Source organism: Lithobates pipiens, unplaced genomic scaffold (genome assembly GCF_037356315.1).
Source record: "Lithobates pipiens isolate NorthernLeopardFrog02 unplaced genomic scaffold, aLitPip1_a1.2 Scaffold_10, whole genome shotgun sequence".
Lineage (NCBI taxonomy): Eukaryota > Metazoa > Chordata > Amphibia > Anura > Ranidae > Lithobates > Lithobates pipiens.
The window spans coordinates 198053061-198077203 of NW_027507686.1; the positions used below are offsets into that span (position 1 = coordinate 198053061).

The window sequence follows — 24143 nt, forward strand, 5'->3', positions numbered from 1 at the left end:
GTCAATCACATCATGTGGCAATGCAGATTCATGTCAATCCGGATAAACAATGTCTGCCAACCCACCAAAATAAAAAAAAATCCTGCTGATCGCCAAAACCAAACCTCTTCCATCACTCAATATGCATGACATCTCTCAGGCCCGCTGCTAAATCTAAACAAACAGGTTGGGGTCTCCCGATTGCTGTAATTGACCTCCAGGTGTCCATGGCAGATTGGGATCAACGAAAATGGGCTGAACAAATGTGAGTGCTATTCATCGTGGAAGAGGACTGGAGTGAGGTTTCTTCGGGGAAAAGCACTGGAGATATAGGAACTGATTAACTAAAGGCAAATAGACTGTGCACTTTGCAAGTGCAGTTGCAGTCTGCAAAGTTAAGTTGCTCCAGAGCTTAGTGAATAAAGCTAACCTTCATTTTGCAGATAATACTCAATCACATACAAGACAAATAAAAAAAATTGCATTTTTACCTGTGCATTATTGAATGATAGTGGTCAGCAGAGTGACTGCACTTACAACTGTGCACAGTCTATTTTCCTTTAGTAAATCAACCCCAAAGTGAGCATGGCAGTGAAAGCCACAATTTCTATGTTTAAAAAATGTTGCCATTTTTTCTTTCATTTAAACTCCATTTCATTGTCAAGGGCTTCCATTTGTATAATGTGCTTCAGTTCAAAACAGGAGATGCCACAGACGTGCGTGTTTTCATTGTGCCTAGCCTGTAATATAACTATATATTGTTATGAAGAAAACACAGTTTTTTAAAATCATAATTGGCTACTTGTAAAATCCATAATCAACTTAGGCATTTCCTCTACGCAGGAATCACAGTTAAAAGCCTTGAAAGAGACAGTTCAGCTTTGTCTAACGTCGGTTTTGCACAATCAGCCACCTGCTGTAAACATCATCTCATCAAAGCCCAGAGAGAGACCGACATCCTCAAGAGGGACACTGGAAACATCCTACACAGAGGTACTTATTATATTCGTTTGTTCTTTCAGCTTGGAGAACTTGCTGGTAAAAAACATAAAATTTGTTAAAGAACGAAAAAAATATTTCTCTTTATATAAAAAGTTTTAAGTGGTATTCTATTTGGCCATTCTTGCAAGTTACACATCAGTTATACTAAATAGCCAACAGAGTGATCCCACTGTTTTTTAAATTTGTGACATCCTGCGTCACCTGCTTGCTGATTGTATGAATCATTTTGGGTGACTATACTGTTTCATTGTCCTGTGAGCAGGAAGATGACACAAGAAGGATACAAAGAGATAGTAGGAAACTGGCTGTAGCAAGCAGATTATTATTTTTTTAATCACAAAAATTCCAAAATTATAAATGGCTCATTTACATTCTTGCATAAACCATACAAGTTAATACATGTTACCAAGCGTATGGCAAAGCATTTCCTGTATGTGTGTGTGTGTTTTTTTTTTATTTTTTTTTTATGGTGTAACTCATAGTGAATGGCAACCCAATAAATTGTGCAGTAGAGTGCAACACACAACGAACCACAGCATGGTGCATCATCACATACATTGTCATGCACTACATTGGTAGAAAATGGACATAGTTTTTTTTTTTTTCTATCGTCGTGTGTTGGCATCCCATTTATATTGAGTAAGTGATGCTGATGAAACAGAAAACTTAAGTGTGAATCAGTCCAAATCCTTCTCCAAATAAAACAGTTTGCACATATGGATTTTAAAACACAAGTCTACCTGGCCTTTAAGCATGTATGTACTATATCTTTGTACCTGAATTTAAATGTAAATTGAAACTACAAATGCTTTTGGACAATTCTATTTGACCATTTGCAATTTACAAGTTTATAAGCTAATGTTTTTGTATCCCACTTTTAATTTCTTTGGGCAAAAATCACAATTAATTTGCTGAACATGCTGGACATTGTATTAAGAAAGCCAAGCATACCAATATTTTTGGGCAGACTTGTAATTGATTAGGAAAGGTTTGTCATTTTTGCTAGGAAGTGGGATTGGGTCTAGGTGTTTCTTCATGTTTTCTCATTCAGTTCCATTTAACCCCTTTAAAGTGGTTGTAAACCCACAAAAAAAAAAAAAAAAAAACCTGCAAAGGCATAACATACTAGCTCAATATGAAATACTTAGCTTAGATCGAAGCTCCCACAGCGGTCCCAGCACACCAATGTGGTTAACGACATGTCTCCCGGAGTTATTTCCGGGTATCGCGGGCTCCGGCGATGTGATTGGCTGGAGTCACAATGATGTCACTCACGCGCATGCCTGTAGGAGCTGCTGGTAACGGCACAAGCGAGATGTTTCTTCAGTGCGCATGTGCCGATGACATCGGTACATGCTGATACAGTGAATATCTCCTAAAAGGTGCAGGTTTAGGAGATATTCATGGTACCTACAGGTAAGCCTTATTATATACTTACCTGTAGCTAAAAGTGGTGTTTAAGAGCCCTTTCACACTGCCAGTATGGGAGCGTCGGCGGTAAAGCACCACTAGTTTTAGCGTGCTTTATCAATGTTTTGTGGCACTTTTCAGGTGCTAGCGGGGTGTATACACCTCTCCTAAAGTGCCTCAAAGAAGCTGCTTGCAGGACTTTTTTTTTACATCCTGCCAGCACAGCGCCCCACTGTGAAAGCACTCTGGCTTTCACACTGGGATTTCAGATGAGGCTATTTTCAGGTGCCTTACAGGCGCTATTTTTAGTGCTAAGGCTACTTTCAGACAGGGGCGGGCGGGCGTTGGCGCTAATGTCGCAATATTTTTAACGCTGCTTTACCGTAGTTTTAGCGGTGCTATTGCTTCGCTAATGGGGCAGTTTTAACCCCACTAGTTTTAACTGCCTGCAAAGCACTGCTGCAGTGGTGGTTTGGCAGCAGTTTGGCGACAATGCCCCATTGTTTTCAATAGGCAGGGGCGCTTTAGGAGCGGTTTACAGGACTTTTTTTACAGTCCTGCAAGCACACCGCTCCAATGTGAAAAAAAGCTAATAAAAATATATTTTTATGTCTTACTACTGAACAATATATATGTTATAGCTTAACGTATAACTAAAGGCAAAAGCTTTTTTTTACTTTTTGGTCAGTGTTGAGTGGGATCAGAACTCCCGTTCTCAGGGAAATTTGTTTTGTATACTGTTAGCATTGAAAGTAAAAATAAAAGAAAATTACACATTTTGGGTTGTCCTCAGATCAGTAGCAGAGGGGAACTCTCCCAATGGGGACACTAGTTCTTGTTCCTGGTGACATCCAGGGATTCCCTCACTTTGGAGTGATTCCCTCTCACTTCTTTTTTTAACCCTTTCTTACCCTGTCCACAATAAAAAAAAAAAAGTTTTGCCTTTAGTTCTACTTTGCCAGTGATCGGAAATGGCCATCTGATCTCTGTGCTCTGCGAGCCAGGGGAAGACACACAGCTTTACAGAGATGCCGCCAGATCCATTCTCACAGTGGATCACTTCATTCACACTGCTGACACAATGTCTTGCAAGAAGGGTAAGCTGGTGGGTCCCCTTTGGCTCACAAACCTTTCTCCCCAGCTGAGCCTGCAGGAATGCTAAGCTGGTGCCACCATCACTAACTGGACAGCGCTCAGGAACACTTGGCAGCCAGAAAATAATGCTGATCCTGCCTCTGACATGGAGGATATGAGGCACCTTTCACTGATGATGATAATCAGGACTGTAGTGATTCCTTAGCCGCCCTTCCCACTACTGACAATCCTGTCTCTGAAAACCCTGAAACACATGCTCCTGTCACTACAAAAAGATCTTTACAGGGATCTTTCTAAATATATTGTCAAAATTCAGTTCCAAATAGACCACTCACCAACTATGTTGAGTGTCAATTTACTGTGGCATATAACAAGCTTGTTTATACCCATAAATCTCACTCAAATGAGCTGCAACGCATGCTGATATGCTTGCTGACCTTCAAAATTAGCGTTATCTCCAAAGCTATCCAAGCTCTGAACTGACATATTTATAGCAGTTTTTCAACATCTTTGTCCCTAGGCTATCGCCGCAAGATTTAATCCTTTAATCAGGTACACCATCTCCATAAGCCAAAGCACATTCCGGATGTGGTCCTATGGGTTATCATCCCTCCCGTGCACCTCTACCATGTCAAGGAGCAAATACTCTTCCCTACTTGCACCTGGCGATTTTCACCGATATCGCTCAAACCACCGCCCAGAGGTGAAAATTGTTTGCCTCTGTAACCAAAGCTCACCATAATCATCATGTTCTCCACAAGTGGGGTTTCCCCTTAAAACTTCTCATCACCTTTCAAGGCAAGACCATCCCCATTTCTCATCCTAAGGTAGGTACCAAGCTGCTGCTAGGGATGGGCGAATGATTTGGCCCGAGCATAAGTTCGGGCTGAACTTTGGTTGTTCAAATGTTCGGCGAACAACGAACATTATGCGGTGTTACCGCAAATTCGAAAGCCGCAGAACCAGTTAAAGTCTATGGGACACTAACATAAAAAAACAAAAGTGCTGATTTTAAAGGCTTATATGCAAGTTATTGTCATAAAAAGTGTTTGGGGACCCAGGTCCTGCCCCATGTATTAATGCAAAAAAAAGTTTTAAAAAAGTTAATTTTTTCGGGAGCAGTGATTTTAATAATGCTTAAAGTGGAACAATAAAAATGAAATATTCCTTTAATTATCATGCCTGGGGGGTGTCTATAGTATGCCTGTAATGTGGCGCAGTTTTCCCATGTTTACAACAGTACAGTACCACAGCAAGGAAAAAAGTCATTAAAAACTGATTGCGGCTGTAATGAATTGTCAGGTCTATATAGATAAAACTCATTGAAAAAAAGGGCATGGGTTCCCCTCCAGTCCATTACCAGGCACTTTGGGTCTGGTATGAATATTAAGGGGAATCCCAAACCCAAAATTTTTAAAACAATTGCGTGGGGGTCCCCCCAAAATCCATACCAGGCTCTTCAGGTCTGGTATAGATATTAAAGGAATCCTGTGTCAAGTTAAAAAAAATGGCATAGGGATCCCTCCAAAATCCATACCAGATCCTTATCCGAGTGTGCAACCTGACAGCCCAGAGGAACAGGAGGGGTGCCCCCCCCTCCTGAATTATACCAGGCCACATGCCCTCAACATGGGGAGGGTGCTTTGGAGTAGCCCCCTCAGTAACGTAAACGGGTGAACCCACCTTCTTCTGATGGGGGTAGTGGTCACCTGTTTACATCACTGGGTGGCCCCGCCCTCAGTTATATAACAGCTGTCACCGAGAGGAAGCCTCACTCGGCGGGAGCCTCCCACGGAGGCAGAGCTGTTGCAGTTTTTTTTCTGGTCCATTGGGGGGCATGAGATGGATCTACATCACGGGACATTATTTATTTATTTTTAATAAAGGACTTGTCCCTAAGTGTTTCTTGTAATTTTTACTATTCATGACACTTTTCTTTGTGAATTGGCAGGGGTACAATGTACCTATTTCCAAATTATATGGGGGGTGGGATTTGGGGGTCCCCTTATTAAAGGGGGCTTCCAGATTTCGATAAACCCCTCGGCCACAGACCCCCACAACCACTGGGCAAGGGTTGTGGGGATGAGGCCCTTGTCCCTATCAACATGGGGACAAGATGCTTCAGGGGGCTACTCCAAAGATCCCCCCCCATGTTGAGGGCATGTGGCCTGGTATGGTTCAGGAGGGGGGGCGCTCTCTCATCCTCCCTTTTTTCCTGCAGCCTGCCAGGTTGTGTGCTCAGATAAGGGTCTGGTATGAATTTTGAGGGGACCCCTACGCCATTTTAAAAAAAAAATGGCGCTGGGTTCCCCTTACTATCCATAACAGACCTGAAGGACCTGGTATGGATTTTAGGGTGACCCCCCCATGCAATTTTTTTTTCATTTTGGTTTTGGGTTGCCCTTAATATTCATACCGGACCCAAAAGGCCTGGTGATGGACTGGGGGGGGGGGGGGGGGACCCATGCCGTTTTTTTCTATGAGTTTTATCAATATTGCCGAGACCCGACAATTCATTACAGCCGGGATCAGTTTTAAATTACTTTTATTTCCTATAGAAATGTCATTTTGCTGTGGTACTGTTCTAAACTTGGGAAAATTGTGCCACTTTACAGGCGTACTATAGACACCCTCCAGGCACGATGTTTAAAGTAATATTTCATTTTTATTGTTTCACTTTAAGCATTATTAAAATCACTGCTCCCGAAAACACAGATGTTTTTAAAACTTTTTTTGCATTGATACATGTCCCCTGGGGCAGGACCCAGGTCTCCAAACACTTTTTATGACAATAACTTGCATATAAGCCTTTAAAATTAGCACTTTGGGTTTTCAATGTTCGTATCCCATAAACTTTAACGGTGTTCGTGTGTTCGTCCAAATGTTTTGCCTATTTGCAAGTTCTGGTGCGAACCGAATCGGGTAGGTGTTCGGCTCATCCTTAGCTGCTACATAACTGGGGCCTGCTTTGGGCTCCATCCACTAACACTTAGCTTCCTAACCGTAATACACCTTCTCAGATCCCTGTATACTGGGATCCTCACCTACATGAATTAGGGTTTTTACAGCACTCGTTCATAATATCATCACTTTTGAAAAGATGCTTTGATTCAGATCTCCCTGGCAGCACCTGACTGTTTTCTTTAGTTACCCATAATTCTGTGTGCTAAGAACACAATGGTCTATATTGCGGTTTTCATTTTTATTGTGTTAATTTGTTGTTTTTCTCTCTGTGCACCAGTATATTGTAACTTTACTTCGCTATATAGCATGGTCTCAATGGGGATTTTCTTAGCTAAAAATTGTGCTACCCAAAGTGTCAGCTCTTTCCGGTGGCCTCATATTGTGGGCACGTTTAAAACATCTCTTTCCAAATAATGATGGCCCTTAAAATTACTTTACTCAACATTAATAGGCTATACAGCCCAGTTAAGAGAGCCATGTGGTGGAGGGAAGCTATCTCCCAAAAAAGCGATGTTCTCAGTATCCAGGAGACCCATGCCTCTAAATTTAAATCCCCTAAAACCTCTCACTGTAAATTGCAAACACAGACACCAAAAGCAAAGGAGTTCGTATTGCTGTTAGCATCCCTATCTCATTCCAACGCCATCATGTTGAGGTAGATCCCAACGACCAATTTATTATCCTCTTCGCCTCTTTTGATAACCACTTACTCACAAAAGCTAACTTCTATGCCACCAAACCCCACCAAAGATAATTCTTTAAATCCCTCAAGCATAAATTGCAGTCATACAGAGGCTAGCCAATTGTTATCTGCTGAGACTTTAATGAAGTGGTGGATGTAGCCTTGGACTCCTTCAATATAATCAAGTGGAGACCCACTCTCCTCCCTTTGCTCTTGACCTCTAAAGATCTCTATGAAGTATGGCACTGCCTTCACACCATTGAGAGAGATAACATTTTCTGCTCTAACACCGAACTATATTACTCTAGACTTTATAATTTCCTTATGGACAAATGTCAGATCATGCACCAATCTTTATAGTGCTCTTTCTGGATACTAAAGTCCAAACTTACTCCATTTGGAGACTAAATTCTTCCATCTTTACAAATACCCAGCATAGAGAAATTATACAATCTTATTTCCTGACTAACGTTGGTTTCTGATATGACTGCATTATGGAATGCACACAAATCTTTTATCAGAAGTAACCCCATGAGAAGTGAATCAGCACGAGAACTCTAATTGACCGTACCACCCAGATCCATGATCTGTAAAAATTAGATAAAGTCAACCCCTCCTATCAACTCTAATCAGAACTTTGAAATTTAAGAACACAATTATGCTCCCATTTGCAAAAAGGCTTGGACTTTGATGTCAAAAGTGTCAGGTCACCTAGAGCTCAGGTGACAGGTGCACACCGTAGGGTTGGGGATGCACCGCAAGGCTGTGGACCCTACGGTTGACGGCTGCAGACGGGGGACAGATCCCACTGGGGTAAGAGCGTAAGATTCCCCGGGGCGCGGAGTCTAAGAGCCAGCTGGTGTTCACCAGAGCTTCGAGTGGTGAAGATGGTCTTGGCTGCAACTGGCTCCAGGTCGCGACCCCCAGGGTCCCCCAGCTCACACCCACAGTAGGTAACAGGAGGATAGGGATGGTGAGGGACAAAGCCAAGGTCGGGGCCACAAGCAGAACAGAATAGTCGGGTACACGCCAATAGGTCAGGGTCACAGGCAAGCAGGGATGGTCAGAACACGCCAAGGTCGGTAACGGAAATCAGAAGCAGAGCACACGACAGGAAACAGGAAGCTAATACACAAAGGTTGATCAGCAGGATAGGCTAGCAGTGCAAAGGTTAATATAGTGTAGTCTGATAGGGGCTAGGGTGGAGCCATTCCAGAGGAAGGAAATAAAAGCAGTCAGGTGAAGCTCGGCTGGTCTCTAGAAATGAACACATGCAGACAGGTAAGGGGAACAACTCTAATGCATAACCATGACAAAAAGACTCTGTCTCAGCTTTCACTTCAAAGGAAACACATCTGGCTCCCTACTAGCTAAGCAATATACAAAACATATGGTCAGGTCCAAAATCCCATATCTATTAGACCAGCGAGGTACAAAAATTACGCACCCCTTTGACATAGCTAATCAATTCCGTAATTTCTGTGCCGCCTTGTATAACTTACAGGATCATGGCTTTGCCCTGTCGCCATCTTAGGAGGACATCCAACATTTTCTAGATGAAGCCTATCTTCCATCTCTATCACTGGACCAACAGGCGAAACTGTCAGCCCTTTTGCTGAGTCTGAACTAAAACTGGTTATTTAAAATGAACCCCTAACCATAGCTCCCGATGGCCTTATTGACAAATATTATAAAACTTTAACTGACAAATTCACACCCCACTTAAGTATTTCTCTTAACCATACAGCTGACTAACCTAGAGATTCGCTTGAAGCCCTAATTATCAAGCTTGCATAATCTGGCAGATAACCCCCCTAATTACTGTCCAATAGCTCTCCTCAACATAGATATAAAAACATATGCTAAACTGATTGTGAATAGACCAGCCATCTATATCCCTATGTTAATTCACACTGACCAAGTAGGTTTTGTAACTCAGCGACAATCTTTCGATGGCACAAGAAGATTTATCAATCTTTTTCAGTGGCCTGGGTACCATCAAGCACCTTCTCTGCTCCTATCTGCTCCAATGGTCCTACCTCAAATCGGTTTTCCTTAACTTTGGACTTATTGGGTGTGTGTACGGTTCTCTGTGCCAGAATTTGGAACTTCTGATTTCCTTTCCTCCTCGTTCCCAATTACTAATGGTACCCATTGAGGGATGTCACTTCTTCCCTATCATTTTCTCACTATTTATGGAACCCCTGGTGGAAAATATTTGTGCCAATGTGCAAAAACTCAGGCATTCAGGTGGAGAATGTACACAATTCAATTGGTTTGCATTCAGGCAACGTCCTAGACTCTTTAACAAGCCTTACCTTCTCCTTACCCCCTCTTTATGACATTTTAAATTAGTTTAGAGACATTTCTCTATACGAGATTAACATTACAAAATATCTTTGCTGGCGATAGGGTTAGACCCCCCTTACAATCTCTCAAGTTTTTCATGTGGCTCATTTCTAATGGGCACCCTTGTCGAAGGTTAAATACTTAGGTATCCAAATGACTACACCCAGCAGCAAGATCCTTCCCCTGAACTACTCTACTCTCCTAAACAAACTTCAAGGCGCATTTACTGGCCTCAAACATGTTACAGCTTACTGGGTGGACTGCATCTCTCTGTGTAAGATGTTGCTATTGCCACATATTCTTTACATGTTTCACTCTCTACCTCTTCCTATTCTATCATCACACCTGCGTAAACTCCAGAAAGTTCTCAACTCTTACATCTGGGACTATAAGAAACACCATGTCTGAAGTAACATCCTTTACCTCTCAACACACCATTCAGGAATAGGAGTCCCAGAGTCCAGAGCTTGTCAAATATTACAATTCCATTATATTGGCTCAATCCAAACAGTGGTGGTGCACATCTTTTGACTACTCGTGGCTCCAAATCAAGTGAACAGCATGAACCTTGGAATTTTGTCTGACTTTGGGAGTTCATCTGTTGCAACAACTCATGTTTGGTAGAGCAGCGCCAAACTTCACAACTTTTGGTCAACTGTTTTTCTTTTGATTTCCACTCTAACTGCTTCTGTAAGTATTCCAGTTCCTAGGTTAGCACATTTGGGAGTGGGTATTGATGCTTGGCCATCATCATTTCACACACTTGCAAGTTGCAGCTAGATTAGCTATTGCCCAAAATGTGAAAAAGATATTCTACCCACATTGTATAGTATGATACAAATTCTGAACGGACAAGCTCACCTTGAATACCTGTTTGTGAAGACCCACCTCAGCCAAAACACATTTCTGCTCCAATGGGCCCCTTGGTTAAATAACCCTAAGTGCTCCCTTATGCCATAATATGGTTCCCACATCTGAACCCTTGTATTAGTAACGCATTTTAATCTGCTTAAGGCAATACCTCTCCCATAGTCCAGTTTCTACCTGGGAGCTCAACAATACGATTGTATTCCTTAGAAATTCTACATATATATCTGCTAAGTTCCTCACTGATCTTTGTAATGCATTATATAATGTTTAACACCAGTTTTGTTTGTTTCTGTACCTCCTTTCCCCTTACCCTTTCCCAAACCCATGCTTTTTTATTATAATCCATGCGATATCACTGTGTGCAATGGTAATCTCTTCCCTCCTTTTTGATATGGAAAGGCTTATCATTCTGTGTCTTTATATATTGCAATGCAACGTATTACCTTAAGGACATATTGTTCTGACTATCAGTATGAATACACATTTTTTTCAATAAAGAATAATGAAACTAAAATCGACACCAACCACACAGCAGCTTTACTAGTGTTAGCGTACAACCATGATGTAGACATAAGGTAATTTTTCTGTAGAGATTCTCAGTTACATGGTATACCAAGTAGTAATTCATCACATTCAACTGGCCTTGTTCTGTAATGTTGCTGCTATTTCACTGCATATCCAATTAGCTTCCTCATGCCTGAGTGTCACAGACATACCCCTCCATTTATAGTCACACAGATAACTCAGTACCCATTATTTAGTCTCCATGGTATATTTCAAGGCAGGTGTTGATTGTCCAAGAACAACATTAGAAGTGTGAAAGTTTGTGAAACCAACCTGTTCTAATTACATAATGTTATCCCATGTAGCCATGAAGCCTGAGATAGTGTTAATTGTTCATGTTTCAAGGCTGGGGGTGGTAATGTTGTCAAAGCACTGTGATAGAGACATTTAAAGAAAACTATAAATGAATGATAGCTGGTTTTGCAGTCACCCAACCCTGGTAAGGGATGGCTGTTCTAGTTTGAGGTATATAGCCTCCTTCATGCAAACCAGTTGTACTTGAAGGAGAGCTCATATTCCTCAAGTTGTAGGAAGACTACTAAGTCCTGAATTACAGAGTTTAGCCCCCTCTGTTGAGCCTAGCATTTGTTGATGTTATCTTGATTGCATTTACCAAGTTACTGCACTTGTTTTTGGATGTTGAATTTTAAAAAGTTATATTTTTAGATCAGCATGAAGAAAACAGTTAATTTTTTGTTAATTTTTTAAAATTATTTAATTTGAATAATGTACATCATTATTCCATGTGTCCCAAAAGAATGGATTAAAAGCAAAAACTCTCTATCAAAAGTCTTTTTAATGCTACAGCTCATGATGATTATGTTTCTGCCAGTAAATCCCTTAGAATCATTTGACCACCAAAAACTACATCAAAGCAGAGATACCTTTGGGGGAGTGAAAACTTCATAAGATAGTGTTAGTTTTTTTCATTGTTTTTTTTTTATGTAATCAGCAAGAATCATCTATGAACTAGGACAGAGGTTTCTCATTTTCTGCTGGCTCCCAAACAAATTTCAGACTGCATGTTATTTATTTATTAATGTGCATGGATTTTTTTTCTACATAATGAAGGAAGTCTCAACAGACGACTGTCCCTTTTGATAAGCAGCAATAAAACCATTGGGGAACCAGAAATGATACTTTGCACATAACATTTCTTAACTTCAAAGAGGTGCTGATCAAGCCCGAAAAGGTATTTTAATATGGAATCTAACATTTACATATTATTTATACAAATTCATTTTTGCTTTAAGGATCTTGCCAGTTAAATGTAATAAAAGAGATTGATGGTTGCTTTTTTATGCTATCTTAATATTCTCATGTTTTGACAAACTGTTAATTTAGCAGAAGAGAAATGTACCAACTTACCAATGAACTTAAATTGAAGGGATATGAATATACTCTGTACTTTAAATCAAATATGATTGTATTAAAGATGCTTAAATCTTAATTGTTGACATAAAGCATAATTGCAGTTTTGTAAAAAAAAATGCAACCCAACCCTACAATTGAAGGGCAACAATAAGCAGACAGATAGAAAATACACATAAATGCAGCTCTATATCTTTAAAAAATAATTAAAGAGTAATACTATTATGGGTGAGCATAGGCAGCAATTTGGACGAGAGAGGGATGGAGGTGGTGGGAAGGGAAAGAGCAAGGTGTTGGGTAGGGTGTGGGAGAGGGGAGAAGGGGAGATGGTGGGTAGGGAGAGTGTCTCGGGGGCAGGGAAGTCACGTGGAGACTCAGAGATGAGAGTAGGTATCTAGTAGACAAAGGCATGTACGGTAGGAGCTGGAAGAGTTTATAAGGATGAAGGAGGCTCGGTTCCTTGAAGTGACTCATAGGTGTGCAAAGCTCATCCCTCTCTGCCGAGAAGGATGGAGAGGGTGGGGAAGGCAAAGAGCAAGGTGTTGAGTAGGGTGTGGGAGAGGGGAGAAGGGGAGATGGTGAGTAAGGGGATAGTCTAGGGGGCAGGAAAGTCACGTGGAGACTCAGAGATGAGGGTAGGTATCTAGTAGACAAAGGCATGTACGCTAGACTGGTACTGAATCCAGAAATTTAGAAAATTAGCCTCAAAACCCAACTGTGGTTTCAGGAAAGTTAACTTTGAAAAAACCATAGTGCCTGCTCATCAGGAGCCAGCGCCACAGCTATATTTTTTCCCACAAAAACTGAGTTAACCTATAAATGTATTTTTTTAAAGGCAACTAGTATAAATATCTGAATTTGACTAAAATTAGTCTCTTGCAATCGGTAGTTTTAATTCAGCAGTACTAATACTAAGACTAGAAAAGGAAGGGGCAGCACCAGGAACCAGTCAAGTGTGCTTCATGCAAGAAAGCAGATTGAGCATTGGGCAAACCTCACCAATCTCCCGCTTCTCCTTTTACTGTCCAATATTCGACCAAGGAAGGAGAGAAAACACCAATGCATTTTTGACTCAAAGGCAGAGTGATATTGACTCATAGGTGTGCAAAGCTCTTGTGTGCACTTGTGTGTGTGTATATATATATATATATATATATATATATATATATATATATATATATATATATATATAGTAAACTTGGGGGTTGGTTGTTTAGCCCAAGTGTAGCCCAAGTGTCGCCCGTTAGGAGAACAGTCCACACAAATGTTTCCTTTTCAGGGCTTGTTGGCCCACTTTCATTAACCACTTGCCGACGAGCGCACGACGATGTACGTCGACAGAATGGCACGGGCAGGCAAATGGGCATACATGTACGTCCCTTTAAAGTTGCCGCCCTGCCATCAGGAGTGCGCCACCGGCGGCGCGCTCCCGCGCTGGTCGGGACCCCCGTGAGTCCGGTCGCGGGACCCGCGGACTAGATCGCCGCGGGCATCCCCGCGATCGTCTCACGGCCACGGAGCGGCCGAATGAATCACTGCATTTATATAGGAGTGATTACTGTATAAATGACAATGGTCCCAAAAATGTGTCAAAAATGTCCGATGGGTCCCCCACAATGTCGCAGTCACAATAAAAATCGCTGATCGCCGCCATTACTAGTAAAAAAAAAATAATAAAAAATGATTAATAAAAATGCTATAAAACTATCCCTATTTTGTATACGCTATAACTTTTGCGCAAATCAATCAATAATCGCTTATTGCGATTTTTTTACCAAAAATATGTGGAAGAATACGTATCGGCCTAAACTGAGGGAAAAAATGTTTTTTTATATATTTTTGGGGGATATTTATTATAACAAAAAGTAAAAAATAATGCGTTTTTTTAAAAATTGTCGCTCTATTTTTGTTTATAGCGCAAAAAATAAAAACCGCAGGGGTGATCAAATACCACCAAAAGAAATCTCTATTTGTGGGAAAAAAGGATGTCAATTTTGTTTGGGAGCCACGTCGCACGACCGCGCAATTGTCAGTTAAAGCGACGCAGTGCCGAATCGCAAAAAGTGGTCTAGTCTTTGACCAGCAAATTGGTCCGGTCTGAAAGTGGTTAAAGAAGAGCAAACAAAACAACAGGGTTTCCTTGAAGGGAGTTTTCACCATCAGCATTAAATAACAGTATGTTCAGACTCCTGGCTCACACATGCAACATTGCAAACAAAAATACAGAGCTAACTGGCTCTTTTCAGCAGCAGCACCACTGCTCAGCCTCCTGATTCCTGTCAGCAACTTCAGGCTCGGGTCTCTGGCTTTCACAGTGCACACCTGCATTCTCTGACTTCTCCCTTGCAAGCTTGGACTTCTTGGGAGGGTGGAGCCCAGAACCATGGTCAGGTGTCTACAAATAAATAGGCCAGCACACACCTGACCACTCAGTGTTTCAAAATCCAGACCCAGGACTGGGGATTTCATCCCACCCGGATCTCCAAGAAATCCCTGGGCTCCAGGTCCCAAAGAGGACATTACTAAATAATGAGGAAACTGGAAAGCCAGTTTCCTCCCAAATAAGCAAATACACTGGAGCTCCTCAACCTGCCTGGTTGAGAATTCTGCATCCATACATTGGTGGGTTAATACACTACTATATATATATATATATATATACATATACATATGCACACAGACACACAAACTCTTCTAAATAAATGTAAACAAACATTTTAAAATGTATTAAAACATGGATTTTGTCAGTAGAGCAGTGGACGTGTGAGTAGTGTAGAGGCTGGCGTCAGTAGGACAGTGGATGGTGTAAGTCAGGGGGAATCTGTCAGTAGATTAATGGACCTTGTCAGTAGGGCAGTGGACTTTGTCAGTAGGGCAAAGGATGGTGTAAGTAAAGCAGTGGACAGTGTCAATAGGGCAGAGATTGATGTCAGGCAGGGGGAATCTGCACTGCACAGGGTGATTAGGGTGACACACCCTGTGCACATGCCTATGGTGTTAGTGTTGTGTAAAATGTTTATTAACCCTTAGGCTTCACCTAATGATGCCAGTCTGTACAGCCAGCAAAATGATTCCATTATTTGCTGATTTACGTGTACAGTTTTATTTGTCACTGACCTGCTCTATGTATTGTAAAATAGCATGCCATGATGCAGATCCATTGTCCAATAAGCAATCTGGGAATAGAACAGTGACACAGAAAACTGAAAGAGCAATCGTGGTGTCACCTGTCTGACTACATAGTGTGGATACATATGTGAATATGTAATTCTGTTTAGGCTTTCCAGTAATACACACAAATCTGCATAAAAAGTTATATTGTTGCATTATTTCACCTACACCTATGTCATAATAATGAATCAGCAGGATGATAGTATAGATTCTTTGTCCAATTCATCTTCAATCAGACTTCAGACATGGGAAGGTGAAATAGAAAAATCAGAGTCACATGCCTGATTATGCAGTATGGAAGTACAGCTGAATCCCAAGACTGGTTGAAGATAATTGCACATCTTTTCAATTGGATTTGTTTCAACTTCTTGATTAGTTGTTTTACTGGAGCCCCACTTTAATAATTGTGTGATCTAGCACCTTTAACAAGCTCAAGACCCTTTGGCTGTAGAATATGAAAGTCTTGATAAGTGGAGGCATTCAGTAGGTAGGCAATTTGAGTTAAACTGCAAAGTGTTCCTGTGTGACCGGCGTGGGCTTTAAAGTACTGTTACATTTCACATTATGTGTTTTCTGAGACTTGTGTGATCTACAAAAGACACAGTGGATAAGGGAGAATGATGTGCTTTTCTTTTTTTTCCATTAAGTTAGTAAACAAGTAGAACCCAGCTAATAAGTACTGTAAAGCAGCATTTCTGCAAAAATTAGAAGCATCTCAGTGATAGCGTGCAGCATCTGTTTGTGCTTTTCTCTGCTCCCTATTGATGCAAACAGACAATTATCTGCTGCTGCCTGCAGAGAATTATGCGTCTTTGGTCTTTTAGTACAATACAGTAAAGCAAAGGCGAAAACTAAAAGTACAATGCTACAGCAGAACGCAGAATGAAATATAGAAGTTTTATCAACTTTCAGGTTGCTGTTTTATACCAAATTCAATATTGTACATTTTTATTGTAGCACTAAAAATCGAACTTAGATTAAAAAAAAAGAAACAAAATTGTATAAATAACAGGAGCTAAAAGGGCACACTAGTTAGAAGTATACATTTTTTATAAATGCTCAGTCAGATGACACAGAGTAATTGCGAGGTCAATGTATGTATCAATGTATTTTCTACAACTGCATGCTCTCTTCCTCATTTATATGGGTGTACCAATCCATACACCTATGTAAGGGGGTCATCTTCACCCATGGAGAGCTGTGCAGCTAGCTGCCTGTCATTGATTTTAACAGGCTGCCTGTACAGGTCTGCATAGGACACCTGTGCTTGCCATGTGTGTAAAGATATGGGTATAGATCCACATGAATGAGCCCAAAGCCTTAAAATATCTTGATACAAGAAAATACAAATGCTCCTGCTCTTGAAAGATAGCAGTTGGGTGAATTGAAGAAGCGGGGGGAGGGGAAAATTTCTTCACAAATCACGCCACTGAGGTGGCTGTGCTGCCACTCTTATCAGGTCAGGGGCAACCCAGAAATAACTAAGCAAGTATTTTTCTGTACTTGCATAATTTTTAAAGAGCTAAAACATGGGGTAAGTATTAACAAAATATATAGTGTGTTTTTTTTCTTATTGTTATTATTCCTACTCATACACGTTAAGGCCTTTAAAAGAAAAAAAATATGCCACCAAGATATTTTAAGAAATCAGAAGGCACACCAGCATTGCGCATTACCTTTGCAACACGGAGAATTTATTAAAAATAATATACTCACAAACCAGTGTTAAAAATCAAGCACATATGCAAAGTCCATCATTGGCCTCGTCCAGCAGGGTCTGTTGCCCAGTAGACTTAGGTGGGATGAAAAAGTCCAAGCTGAGCAGATGTGTTTTGATGGTGACCACTCTTCCTCAGAGCTCTGAGGAAGTGCTTGATTTTTAACATTCGTTTGTGAGTATATTATTCATTTTTTTTGTATAAATTCTCTGTGTTGCAAAGGTAACGCGCAATGCTGGAGTGCCTTCTTTCCATGTTTTCTTAAAATATCTTGGTGGCATATTTTATTTTATTTTTTTAAAGGCCTTAATGTGTATGAGTAGGAATAATAACAATAAGAAAAAAACACGCTATATATTTCTTTAATACTTGCCCATGTTTTATCTCTTTAAAAATGCTGCAAGTACAGAAAAATACTTGACTTTTGCCAAAGATCTAGTAAGCTTCTACCTTTCTTTTATGAGCTTACAACACTGCCCCTGACACTATCCAATACAAAGCATTGTTGTCAGTTCTCCTCTTCTGGTCTGCAGAACTATATGCTGAGAGCAACATCTTGCATGCCTCCTCTCTATAACCTTTTATATTCAAGAAACTGGAGACATTGGAGCTTAGCACACAATCAGTGGAGTTTTAATGTAAATTGGACCTAAGATGCAAGGTCCACTTTTTAAATATGTTAAAGCTGTTAAAATATAACAAAAAAAGTTAGGTAATATACTTACCTTACCTCCAGCCTATGACTGCAGCACCTAGGTGAGAGTAATGTCATTGTCCTGCTGAGATCCGGAGAATGTAAAATAGTCTAAGGCCGCGTACACACGGGCGGACTGTTCGCCCAACTTTGTTTGTCAAACAGTTTCGGCAAACAGTCCGCTCAAAATTTGCATGAGCGGACTTGCCCACACACGAGCGGACTGTTTCAGCGAACTGTTTGACAAACAGTTCGCTCAACTTTTGAAATGAACGGACTCGCCCACGTAAGGCGGAGGCAAATCCGCCCATTTCGAGCGCGTGTACAGGTAGGCGGGGCCCGCGAAGGAGACGTCGCGGGCTCCGCCGCCTGGAATGGGCTTAAAGGGGAACCCCAACGCCGAAAAAAATCGGCGTGGGGGTTCCCCCAAAGTCCACAACAGACCCTTGTCCGAGCACGCTACCCGGCCGGCCAGGAAAGGGGGGCGAGCGAGCGCGCCCCCCCTCCTGAGCCGTACCAGGCCGCGCGGCCCCCCCCACCCCAAAGCACCTTGTCCCCATGTTGATGAGGACAAGGGCCTCTTCCCGACAACCCTGGCCGTTGGTTGTCGGGGTCTGCGGGCGGGGGGCTTATCGGAATCCGGCCCCCCACCCTATGTGAATGAGTATGGGGTACAATGTACCCCTACCCATTCACCTGTGAAATAAAGTACAAAAAAAAACACAACACAGAGAAAAAATATTTTATTGCACAGCTCCGGGGGTCTTCCGTCTTCGGGGGTCTTCTCGCCGGACTCCTCCGCTATCTTCGTGTAGCTCTTTTACTAGCGGAGGAGCCCGGCTTTCTTCCTCCCCGCCGCCGGCCTCTTCTCCCGACTTCGGGGGTCTTGTCCCCCTCTTCGGTTCTTCTGCCGGGCCACCGCGCCTTCTTGTAGCTCTTTTACAGGCGGTGGCCCGGTCTTCTGTCGCCGCTGTCGCTGTCGCCGTCGCCGTCGCCTACCTCGAAATGAGCAGACTTCCCTCCGAGCAGGAACAGTTTGCTCATTTCGAAAGTAGCCTACACACGGGCGGACTGTCCGCTCAAACACAGTTTCAGCGGACAGTTTTTCGGAATTTCCGAAAGACTTTGTCCGTCAAACTGTCCGCTGAAACTGTCCGCTGAAAGCCCACACACGAGCGGACTGTCCGCCCAAACACTGTTCAGCGGACAAGGTTGGGCGAACAGTCCGCCCGTGTGTACGCGGCCTAAATCTTGCTGAGATGCTCTCAGCACTATGCTGCAGAGTCTACTCAAAAGGCTTAGTGCATCCACCATTCTCCTAGACTTTGTCAGCAAGATTACGACATCACTCCATGCACTACAGAATCTGGAGAAAAGATAGGTATAATATCCTACCTCTACAGGTGTTTTTTTTTTATTACAGGTTTACATGATGTTTTAGCAAGGGAGAGGAAGCACATTTAAACAATGCAGTGCATGGCTTGCTTTAACTGTTTTGCAGACAGTAGTACCAGGGTCTCCGTATACCAGCAATGTCTATTTACCAACAAAAAACTGCTGCTGCCTTGATTCCCAATAACCTTCCCAAGAGCAGATTAAATACATCTCAAAATCTGGTTTTAAGTTAGTTTTATTGCTGTTCCTAATTTTTGTAGCCACATTTCCTTGACAAATGGTTCCTTCATTTGTCACCTTTGAAACAACAGCAACCCACAAAATATCCACCCTGCCCCTTGGGATTTGTATATTTAATACATTTCTAATCCAACCTATCACCTGAGGCGGTGTCACCTTAGATGGAACGTGCAAAGTATTAAAAAAACAAAAACAAAGGATAGATGTACTTTCATCCAGTTGCCCTTTTATTTTCTCCCCACCCCACCAAGTCCTATACTTACCTGTCCATGTTCCTGCCAGATACACACAGTGTGGTCCACAAAGGGCTGCATGACCACTGCTATAAACTCTCAATTACTTCTGTGCATGCATGGGAAATTATATTCATTCTCATGAAGCGGTTGTCTATTGTTGGGAGTAAGATGATCAGCCTCTGCATAGGAATGAATGGGATTGTTTCACGCATGGGTAAAAGTAGGGAATGAGCCCTGGGGAATCTGGTGGGGGGTTTATAATATTCCGATATATGGAGCCTGCTGACTTGGAGTGGCTTCCCGGGAGGGTGGGTTAGTTTTCCTTCCTGCCCGCCCCCCCTTCATGTTCTCTTATTTTACTGTGTTTTTCCTTTTTTCTTTTGGCCCCGGGGATTGCCCTGCGGGCCCCCCCCTGACTGTGGGATGTTGCCCCCCCGCCTCCGGCGCTTCGGATGTCTGCCGGACTACATGTGACTGAGGTGACGCTCCGGATGCTGGATTTGCGGTTCCACTGAGGGGTCGCCCTGACTTTCTCTGTCTGTGTGGGGTGCCCGGGGTGGGGATTCCTCCCCCCTGCCTTTTGGGGGGAGGCTGCCCTCCTGGGGTGGTGGGGAGGGGGTCACCCGTGCTCTCCTCTCCTTGTTCTGGCTGGGGTGGTGGCCCCCCCGGCTGGTGGGGGTCGCAGATACTTTGATGCTGATGCTACCCTGGTCGCCTGGCTGTTAGGGATGCATACCTACTGTTATTATATTATGTTTGTTCTTTCTGTTTTAATTCTGCTTGCATGAGTTTCTGCTGGGTTCTGGTTACATATGTATACACACCTGGGGCACGCCGTCTGCTGCGATTTATATGATTGGGGGGAATTGTCGCCGGGCCATATACCCCATTGGGCGGAGTGGCGGGTGTACATACGGGTGCTTTGCGCCTGATACCCGCCACGCTGCTACAAGTTGCCTGCCTCCCCTACCCGCTAGGGGACCGAGAGGGGACCTCTCGGTTGCTGGGGTGGGATGTTTTATTAGGGGAGCGGGTGGTGGGGAACCTGCTGGGATCCTTTATTTGCCCGGGGACATTACCTCGGTGGGCTCTGATGCGATTAGCCCCGGGGCCACGTGCCCCCCCCTTTTTAGGGGACGGGGTTGGTTGTTTCTGGGGCGTGGACCTCGAGGCGGCTTCTGATGTGTGTCCTCCCCTCCCCCCCCGTCAACCCCTCTTTAGGTCGGGAGGGCGGGATGGAGGGAGCGTGCGGCTGCTGACGACCCATACTCGTACAGCTCCATGGGTTCCGTGAGGTCGGGGGGAGTCGGGGGCTCCCACTCCTTGGCTGTTCCAGGTCGCTTCCCCACATAGGCCGGCACGCTCTCGGCCACTTTTGGTAGAGACGTGCCACGCAAGCATTTTGCTTGTCCTTAGTTTCTACCCTCCCCTTGTCCCCTATTGTCCCGTCCCTACCTTCCTATACCTCTCCTGGCAGCATTTTTTGTTTTTGGGCTTAAGGGACACCCTGCTGTGAGGATAGTGGGGGCCCCCGTTGGCGGCCTACTTTGATTCCTTCCCTCTGCCTCCCCCCCTTCCCTTTTCCCCGTTGTGTCTTAGTCTTTCCCTATCCCACTCTTAACCCCCCCTTCTCTTCCTTTTTCCCCCCCTTCCTCCCCTTTTTTTTTTTTTTTCTCTCTCTCTCTCCCCTTCTGGTTGAGGATGGACAGCCTGTCACTGTACTCCTTAAACGCGAAAGGGCTTAACACCCCGGAGAAACGCCGTATGTTGATGCACGACCTAAAAAGAGCGAAAATTGATATAGCCTATATCCAGGAAACTCACTTTAAAGAGGATAGGTTGCCAGTCCTTAAGAACAGATTCTTTCCTCTGACGTACCACTCCACTAATAAAACTAAATCTCGAGGTGCCTCCATCCTCATCTCCTGTAATGTACCTTGGACTCTCACGGGTTCCAAGATAGACCCGGAAGGACGTTATGTCTTTCTCAAAGGACTGGTGGGGGGTGTACGGTTGACACTAGCGAATGTCTACGCCCCTAACGAAGGCCAGGACGCGTTTGTGCGGCGTCTTTTGACCAAGTTGACTGCCTTTCAGGAGGGCCAACTGATTCTGGGCGGAGATTGGAATGTTCCTCTGGCCCCCCACGTGGATACTTCGGCGGGCTCGTCCTCCTTACCTATTAGTGCCCGTAATCGTATCGTCGCGTGTCTCCATGAGTCACAATTAGTTGATATCTGGCGCTTACAGCACCCGGGTGACAGAGACTATACCTTCTACTCTCCTCCACACAAAATTTACACAAGAATTGATTACTTTCTTATACCCCATAGCCAATTACATGCGGTCCAGGCCTCCTCTATAGGTCAAAAGACATGGTCGGATCATGCCCCCATTATGCTGACTTACAAGCTATCTGCCACTCCTTCCCGGCGGACACGTTTCTGGCGTCTCAATGACAGCTTGCTACAGCGACCTGAGATACTGGAAGAGGTGACTAGGGAGCTTACTCTTTACTTTCAGACGAACACAACGGCTGACTCCTCCCCGGGGGCGGTGTGGGAAGCACACAAAACGGTTATTCGGGGTGTCCTGATTAAACACGGCTCGCGCATCAAAAAAGAGACTGGGAAACAATTGGACTCGCTTCTAGCCAAACTCCAGGTTTTGGAGTCGAAACACAAGGCCTCCCTGGATCCATCCGTGGAGGCTGAACTTTCCTCTCTTCGCAGCCAAGTCAATGACCTCCTTGGCTACAAAGCCAAGGCGGCGTTACAAAAATGCAGACTCGTGGCCTATGAATCGGGAAATAAGTGCGGGCGTATTCTGGCGCGGGCGGTCCGAGACATTAAGACACAGACATATGTCCCTCGAATTAGGTCGGAAGCGAACGTGGATGTCGGCCTCCCGCATCAGATAGCGGCTGCATTTAAAAACTTTTACAATACCCTCTACAATCTACCACCCCCTACGGGAGGACGACCTCTGATGGAGGCGTATGTGAGTTCTAGTCAGATCCCTACATTATCACCTGACAGTGTAGCTGCATTGGAGGCCCCGATAACTCCTGAGGAGTTGGAGTCGGCGCTTAACGCGGCTAAACCTGGGAGGGCACCTGGACCGGATGGCTTCGCTCTCCCGTATTATAAGACGTTATTCCCCATCCTTAGCCCTCATATGGTGACCTTTTTTAATGACATAGGGAACACAGCCACCTTCGTCACTGATACCACTCGGGCCCATATCACGGTCATCCCCAAGGAAGGCAAAGACCCCTTGACCTGTAGTAGCTACAGACCAATCTCATTGTTAAATACGGATCTTAAATTATTCACCAAGATATTAGCGACCCGATTGGCCAGACATGTACAGTTCCTAGTCCATCAGGATCAGGTGGGCTTCATTCCCACGAGGGAAGCCAGAGACAGCACAACCAAGGTATTGAATTTGATCCACGTTGCGAACCAGGGCCCCACTCCTTCCATTTTCCTAAATACAGACGCTGAAAAAGCCTTTGACAGGGTTAACTGGGCGTATATGTTCACTGTCCTCCACCACATAGGCTTAGGTGAGAAAATGATTAGGTGGATAGCCCAATTACACACTACCCCGACGGCACAAATTAAAGTGAATGGGATACTGTCGGAGCCCCTGCTGATTAAAAATGGAACCAGGCAGGGCTGCCCATTGTCACCCCTTCTTTTTGCCCTTTCCTTAGAGCCCTTTCTATGTAGAGTTAGGAATAACCCCGATATCCAAGGCATAGTTGCGGGTGATGCTCACTTCAAGGTCTCTGCATATGCGGATGACTTGCTGTTCTCCCTTTCCAATCCGGTGATATCCCTCCCGAATCTCCTCCGGGAATTCGAGGAATACGGGCAAGTCTCTAATCTAAAGATTAACTACACTAAATCGGAAGCCATGGGAGTAGCACTGTCGCAAGCGACCATGCGGGGGCTTCGGTCCAGCTTTAATTTTAAATGGACGTCCACGGCGCTGTCGTACCTGGGGACTTTTGTCCCGGCAAATCTAAATCATGTCTTTAAACTCAATTTCCCTCCCCTGCTGGCCAGAACCAGGACTCTTCTGGAATCCTGGAATAAAGGCCTTCATTCATGGTTTGGCAGGTGTAACCTGCTTAAGATGTGCAACCTGCCCAAATTTTTATATCTGCTGCAGGCACTCCCTATTTCGGTCCCCACGTTATATTTTCGACAGGTTCACGGTTTGTTCACTGGCTTTATTTGGGCATATAGGAAGCCAAGATTGGCCCGGAATTTGCTCTCCATGCCCAAACTCTTCGGCGGCCTTGCCGTTCCGGATGTAAAGAAATACTATCAGGCGGTACACCTCGGTAGAATTGTAGACTGGTGCCGACACCGGGATCTGAAGCTGTGGATCCA

The 24143-nt window shown here is 43.7% G+C and overlaps 1 protein-coding gene across 2 annotated transcripts in view; it reads left to right on the forward strand.

The window, feature by feature from the left end:
* Window positions 1-24143, forward strand: part of LUZP2 (leucine zipper protein 2) — a 928200-nt gene that overhangs the window by 783761 nt on the left and 120296 nt on the right. For both annotated transcript variants that reach the window (XM_077460834.1, XM_077460835.1), the window contains one exon: window positions 823-972. In XM_077460834.1, coding sequence (XP_077316960.1) covers window positions 823-972 — 150 coding nt within the window. The remainder of the gene's footprint in view (window positions 1-822; window positions 973-24143) is intronic.